Source organism: Poecilia formosa, unplaced genomic scaffold (assembly GCF_000485575.1).
Source record: "Poecilia formosa unplaced genomic scaffold, Poecilia_formosa-5.1.2 Scaffold21, whole genome shotgun sequence".
In the NCBI taxonomy this organism is placed as follows: domain Eukaryota; kingdom Metazoa; phylum Chordata; class Actinopteri; order Cyprinodontiformes; family Poeciliidae; genus Poecilia; species Poecilia formosa.
Window position 1 is genome coordinate 596,198 of NW_006799960.1, and position 7,244 is coordinate 603,441.

General features: G+C 37.1%; 2 protein-coding genes across 4 annotated transcripts in view; both read right to left on the bottom strand.

Annotated features, from left to right (window-relative positions):
- The window catches only part of mrpl3 (mitochondrial ribosomal protein L3), a 12,222-nt gene extending 10,033 nt beyond the window's left edge, over positions 1-2,189 (bottom strand). Inside the window, exons 1-2 of one of the 2 annotated variants that reach the window (XM_007547567.2) lie at positions 2,114-2,189; positions 1,932-2,035 (exon numbers count right to left, since the gene is read on the bottom strand). In XM_007547567.2, the coding sequence (XP_007547629.1) occupies positions 1,932-2,014 (83 nt within the window). In that variant the 5' untranslated portion in view covers positions 2,015-2,035; positions 2,114-2,189. Of the gene's footprint in view, positions 1-1,931 lie in introns of both variants that reach the window. The other variant, XM_016669322.1, reaches the window with a different exon arrangement.
- Positions 2,190-3,830: 1,641 nt separating this feature from the next.
- cpne4b (copine IVb) overlaps positions 3,831-7,244 on the bottom strand; it is a 35,871-nt gene continuing 32,457 nt past the window's right edge. For both annotated transcript variants that reach the window (XM_007547566.2, XM_016669246.1), the window contains exon 16: positions 3,831-7,012. In XM_007547566.2, the coding sequence (XP_007547628.1) occupies positions 6,881-7,012 (132 nt within the window). In that variant the 3' untranslated portion in view covers positions 3,831-6,880. The remainder of the gene's footprint in view (positions 7,013-7,244) is intronic.

Below are 7,244 nucleotides of genomic sequence, written 5' to 3' on the forward strand. Positions count from 1 at the left end.
TAGCCTCATGGGCACAAAAAAAAAAAAAAAAAAAATATATATATATATATATATATATATGCAGTCTTTCTGAGCTCATTACACAAATACAAGCGTCCAAGATGGATTGCAAAACAGGTTTAGCTTTTCAGAGTTTAGTGTGAGTAAGTGTGTCAGCACAGTTTGTCACCAAAAAGATGAACTGCGCACATGAGTCATTACTGCTGAGCTATTTGAGTCGTCTCCGCTAACTGTGTGCGCGGAGCTTTTTTTCTAAAAGTTGCAGAATGCTGCCTGAGGTTAGACGCATTGCATGTCTGCGATGCATTCCCAGCTTTTTACTCTTATTTGAACCTTTAAGGCTGTGCACGCATGTGTTACTGTGAAGACTATATTCAGCAACTCGAAATAATTTTACTTCACCCTGCCTTAATCACATTTAAATAAGTATGTGAGTCAGATTTATACAAAACACATACCTATATTTTAATAGATTGCTTTTGTCTATTGCCAGTTTTTTTTTTTAAATAAGAGCTTTATTTTTGGCACTTTATACATATATTTAAGTCCAAAACTGGTACTGTTACACTTTTTTTTTGTAAAATTAATATAAAAATTAATAGTAAAAAGTATTGTATTTTTTTCTTTTTCAGAATCACCTGCCTTTTTTATTTTTTTATTTTTACTATCCTAAACAACAAGGTAGGTTCATCTTTCCAAATGCCAACCTGACTTCCTCTGAAGTTAGTTTTTTGTCATTTCATACCACTTCGTTGTCTCCTAATCCTATTGAAAACCTGAGATTTTTCTTAAACATGATATTTACAGTGAAGGGAAACAGTTTGCTGTTTTGTGCAAACTGGTGACCATGGTTACTCTACAAGCTGATCATAAGGTAATCAAAAAACTAACAGACTCCGGGAATGAACAGCTCAGGTTGGGTGTTGAAAAGAAAAGTATCAAAATTGGTCACTGACTCTTTTTGAAATAGCAGAAATGTTTATTTGTACATTTTGAGTTGTGTGCTCATTATTGTCTAATTTAGTTGCATAATAAGTCTACATAATAATGCTTGCCCAATAACTGTGCACACAGATATTTTCCCCAACAACATCAAAATCTCACTTTCACTTTTTTAAATATTCAGTAATAAAACAACTGTGCAAACAATGACATCAGAAACATTTTTCAAGCAAAGGTTTTCTATAATATAAAGACTTATTAGATTATCAGTCTAAAAATTCTGGAGGCAAGTCCTTGAATCTGATTACAGAGCTGTGCTGTTTGAAGCTTTCAATGTGCTTGGGAACTAAATCAAGGCATGTAAAACCCGAACAGAGCCCTGGAAGGTGGATTCTTACATGTAAAAACTGCTCACGGCACTCCTTTTGGTTGAATTATGGATATATCTTATGATTCAAATCCGTCTGGAATTAAGCAGAGGGATTAATTTCAAAATATATTATTAATTCTTCTGGAAACTGGGGCAGCAGCTTAAATACTGTTATTAATAAATACCCCATCAAATAAATAACCTCCCCCCAGGAAATAATTAAATATTAATTCAGTTTGTTTTAATTTCATGAGTGAGTATAGTTATATGATTAATTATTTATTAATATTTATTACATTTTGAATTATATAGTTCTTAAATCAACGGCATCATAGGACTAATGAGTGTTCATAGCTCTGCTATTATAGCTGTATATTATAGCTAGTAATTTCTGACAGAATAAAAGTGTTCAGTTTAGTTTTTAAGCTACACAATAACTGGCGATATGACTGAAAACATATTTCAGTATCCCAGCCCCAAACATTGACATATGTCTTACGATCCCAATACTATATTAAATGTTAATGTAAAAATGATCAGTATTTTCACCATAAAGAGACTCGCCTTCAAAGCAATCAGGGATGAGTTCTTAGCACAATTAGCCAGTTAGCATCTTTACCTTTCAGCAGCTGCCCGAGGAGAAATGAGCTGTGCTCCCCGCTGGAGAAGAAGCCGACAGCCCAACTTTGCCAGCATCTTCATTCTTCGCACTCATTCATAAATCTGACACCAGAAAAAGTAAATTAAGTTATGTTATCGGTTTAAGCATGAAAACACATGCTTTTGTCTTCGTCCACTTACCTAATGTCACCCCTACCATTTCCGGTACGTTAGCAAAATAGTTCCGCAGGACTACGGTCAATGCAAAAGGTTCCCAATCATCACATTAGAACTGTACAACAGCGGTTTAAATCTCTATCGCTTACTTCTGGATCCAAAAATATAATAAACATTGATGCTAACAATATACAGCTTTAGTTTCACATAATTTTACTTTTATTTTTACATGTCGTTATTATGTTGTACTTTGGATATAGGTATTCTTCTTTCTTTTGTGTTATTTCCAATAATCCTATGTTTGACTCTAGCGTTAAAGTCAAATAAAAGAAAAGTTGAAAAATAGAATTAACCATTTACAACTGGTTTGAAATAGATTAACTTAGACGCTCTTAGGTCATCATTACTGTTTCCAGGCTATTTTCTGAATAAGAAATAGATGTCGGCTGGTCTTCTGTTGAATACTAATTGGCCTTTTCACAGAATGAGACATTCATAGAGTGTACCCAAATGACAGACTAAGTTTAGTTCCCCCTAATTATCTGTGTGGAGATTGGTGCAATAATTTATTCTTGCATATTTATTGTCTGCGTGGGAGCTAGTGAAAGAATATGTCGTCTGGAAAGGTGTCAGTTGTGTTGGCAGTGTTAATTATAGCAAAGGAAATGTGTACAAAGTGTAGATGTGTGTGTCAATGTTGATTGACACTCACATCACTCTCAAAGTTCCAGATTATTTACTAAGATGTCACTGTGCATACATCTTTTTAGAACCAAGCATTTTTTTTACTGTTTGTTTTGTGTTGACACATCACAATGCCTTGAATTTTATTTTCTTTTTTTTATAGTGAGATGCTTAATAATTTATTGCAAAAGGTTTTATCAGCATTTACTCTTATAACAAAGCACACAAACCTCAGATGTGAGGTTTAACCTACAGCTCTGTCCTTGAACTTTTAGTTACTGATTTGGGCAATTGGATAAACACAAACCAAAATCAACTACACAAGTACACTTTCACAAGTAAAACTCTGATTACCAACATAATTTGGAGCAAGCTAGACTTCATATGGCTTGCATTGAACAGATGTCTTTTTTTTCTTCTTTTTTTTCTCAGCACTCTTCAATAAAAGTTAGATTTGTGGAACGCACAAATAATATTTGGCCTCTCAGCAGATTCTCCCACTGGAGCCGTTGCCTCTGAGTTACTACGAGCCTGTTGGCTGCTTCTCTGATCAATTTTCCCCCTGGCCGACCTGCCAGTTTAGGTGGACGGTCATGTCTCGGTATGATTACGATTGTGCGACCCTTCTATCACACTTTTATTTTTGGATGATGGGTTGAACATTGCTCGAGTGACGATCAAAGATTAGGATACTGTTTTATAACCTAAATCTATTCTAACGTCGCAACACGTTTGTCCCTGATCTGTCTGTGGTCTTGGACCTTAATGTGCTGTTAAGTTCAATAATTTATTGAACACATTTCTAAGGTTTTCACAGAACAGCTGTAATATAATCAAAATCAATTAGACAAGGACTGAATTTATTGTCCAATTTGGTAATTTCTGAAGTAAGTCTGTTGCACTAGATTTTCTAGGGGTGTCAAGAAAACAAATATGTGCGATTCTCTGAAAAGATTCAGGTTTCTATCGTAGTAACAAATCCTTTCTCTCTCTCTCTCTCTTTCTCTCTCTGCCTCTATCTTATACAAACAGACACACTAACAAAAAAAGATAATGCAAAGTGAGAAACCCAAATCATCTTTATTATAATCACCATGCAGGATACAGAAAACGGAAACAATTTCCAGCTTACAAATTAGACTCTACCACACACGCTTTTCTACCATCCTGAAACTCTTTACAATGTAAGAAGGTTATTAAGAAATTGTTACAATTATCCATTAGTTATTCATTTTCCATTTAGCAAAATCACAAGCAAATCTGTAAAAAAAAGAACCCCAAATGCCCGAGATTACCCCACTGCTTCACACAAATGACAGAGATACTTTATTTCATAACTAGCAAGCGGCTACTCGAGATTGGATATTAGTGGGAGCTGAATTATGCATGCATTCATGCAGTACACTAAATCGAATGCCACCAGTCCCACAAATAACATTTGCAATGCTAATTCTAAGCATTTGGGGGGAGGGGAGGGAGTTTGCAGGCTCATGTTCAGGCTTTTCCCCCTTAAATATTGGGGAACTTTTAGCATTGTGTACTTGCTAGTTATCTAAATAAGGTAGAAGTGTCATTTCTTTCAGTGGGATATGGTCAGACTATGCATGCCGGTTCCGAAGACTGTTAATATTTTTACAAATACATTTTCAATATACAGTATATAGCAATAATTTCCCAAGTGATGCCATTGTGGCCAAACATGCAATAGTCATCAATGGAGTAGTTCAAATTGCTTTACCATAACAAGCTAATTCTCTCAGCTAGACTACTGTATGTTGTATTGATGTTTATATGTATTTGCTTATGTCTTCTTGTGCTTTTAGACATGTATATATTGTACAATATTTGGATGTATTTTATATAACTTATCAGGGGTGTAACAAGATCTGGTTATGAAATCCCACAGGATTAAAACACTTTACTTTCACAATCAGTCAGACTTTGACTTTAGTTTAGTAATTATGGTTGATGCAAGAGTGTTTTTAGTCATTTACGTATGTTTATATTTGTAGTTCTTGAATTGAGTGGTTTCACCCCTGTGCCACAAATACTCCTTGGTTTAATTTGCTCCATTGTCAGAGCCTCTACTGTCTTCAGCCTGCTGCTGGCAGTCTGTTCTTGTCTCCTGAGTTGTGTTATCAAAATCCTTTATTTACTAAGCTCCGTCTGTCCTAGTCTCTGCATCTGGGACCCCAGCAAAACCGAAACATGACATAATTCAGACTGAAGTGAAGCCAGGGATGGAAAGTGCTATCCAGTTTGTATCATTTTGTGACTTTTGTCTTGTCAAGCAAAACCGAGCTATTGTCATGGGCCCTGTACGTTGACCAAGAGCTGCTATTTATGTTTGAGACTGCAACTTTAAAGTAGGAAAGTAAGTCGTTTTTGAGATGAACTGATGCGGTGAACAATCACGGAGACCGTTTGTCGGGCTTGCCGACAACACTGGTTACAAAACCGACGAAGAAGCGTCTGTAGCTTTTTAAATTATTTATCACAAAGCGTTCAGGTACTCAAAAGAACACAGGAACAGTGAGACATGAGATCTGAACAATTTCCTGAAGCATCGTGAGCATCTTAGGCTAACTGTGTGCCAGAACTCATGGCAAAGTTGGGGTTTGTTTCACAGGTTCATTATAGAGCTAAAGTTAGCACCCCAGTCACACCACTGCTTAACTGCCCTGAATTTCAATAGCACCTGAAGATGCACTGCCTAAGGTAAATAATGCTTCCTCTTACATGTTACTCCGTAGAATACGTAATTTGATTTCCAGGTAAACCAGGCAGGTGCAGACTTTTCTAAAGATGTCAAAAAAACTCAGCAGCATGGGTGCTGCAGGAGTCACATGCCATGTGTGCCACCTATGCAGCACTTCACTGCTACACATTTATTGCTGCAATAACCCATCCATCCATCATCTTCTGCTTAATCCAAGGGCAGGGTAAAGCAGAGAGGTCCAGACTTCCCTCTCCACAGCCACTTGGGGTAACTTCTTGGTGGGAATCCCAAGGCTTTCCAGGACAGCCGAGAAAACATAGTACCTCCAGCGTGTCCTGGGTCGTCCTCTGGGTCACCACCCGGTAAAACGGACCCGGAACGTGGAACATTTCCCCATGGAGGCATCCAGGAGACATTCTAACCACACAACCAGCGCAAAATCCCAAGAATAATACTAATAAATCTCATGCAACACTACTATCTGATTCATTTGGCAATTTTTTTTTTTTTTTTTTTCTGGCCACCTAAGGGCATTTATTCTGCACCAGAAAATTCATTTGGATCAGCTGAAGGATACTTCAACTATACAATGATGTGATTTCAAAAGTAACAGAGAACTTGTTATCACAGATGGACAATGTGAATTCCACACTCTTGATCCCAGTGTATACGCTCTATTCAAAACGGACGCGGATCAAAAGCAACACACTTCGGAAGCATAGCGAGACAAATTAATTAGCTTAATTCCCTCACCTTTTAGACCCGCAAGCGATCCAGCACGGCAGCATGCACAGCAAAGTAAGAAACCGCATGATCAGCAGTTTGAGGACTATTCAAAGTTTTTAGGAATTACAGACCTCAGTTTAGTATCTCCAGCTTAAAAGCTAAAATACTTTAAGTATTCAATTTGGATTAATTATACTATTATTTCATTATAAAAGCACAAAAAGGAACAAGTTTGTTTATTGCTTTAGTGAAATTATAATCCCCTCCCCCTTTCTGCCCCCCACCAAAAATGAATAAGCATCCATCCCTGCTTTGTCTGGACCCCACTTATCATTGCTGGGTTGTGGAGAGGCTGCTGCCTATTTCCAGCGGTCATTTGATAAGCATAATAACCTCATTATATGGACTGGTCATAGCCGGACTGAATTATTTTAAATTAATTACTTACTGACTCATGGAAGGCAGATTGTTAAAGCAAAAAAAAAATTCCTAGACTCCCCCAAGCTACTGCTAAAAAAGGATCATCCTTCCTTTTTGAAAACCCGTTGTTTTTGCATTGCTTTGCGTGGTCTTGTTTCATTAAATGGATGTTTTGTTACACCCCTGTAACTTATATATGTATATGTAAGTGTTACGTATACACATGTGCATGTTGTACATCGTCAGGGGCTGAAGGTTCTTGAGGACTCGTAGTCCGATATACACTTAGGTTTGATCCCCTTCGCGTTGTAGTAATCCACCACTTGGTTGGGAACTTCGGCCAAAACACTCTTAGCCAAAGCAGCTGGAGAGGCCTGAAGAAAACGGAGACAAAGACGAGATGTGTTAGAAACATACTCACACACACACACATCACTATCCACTCTAAGATCTTGAGGGGAAGAATGTCAGCTATACTGTGTGTAGACCACCGAGACTGAAGCGATCCGACAAGATTGTCTGACAGCCTCTAAAATATTCTTGGTTTCCGTTTTTTTTTTTGTTTTGTTTTATTTTTTTTGCTCTCTGGTGTCACTTGATTTTTGT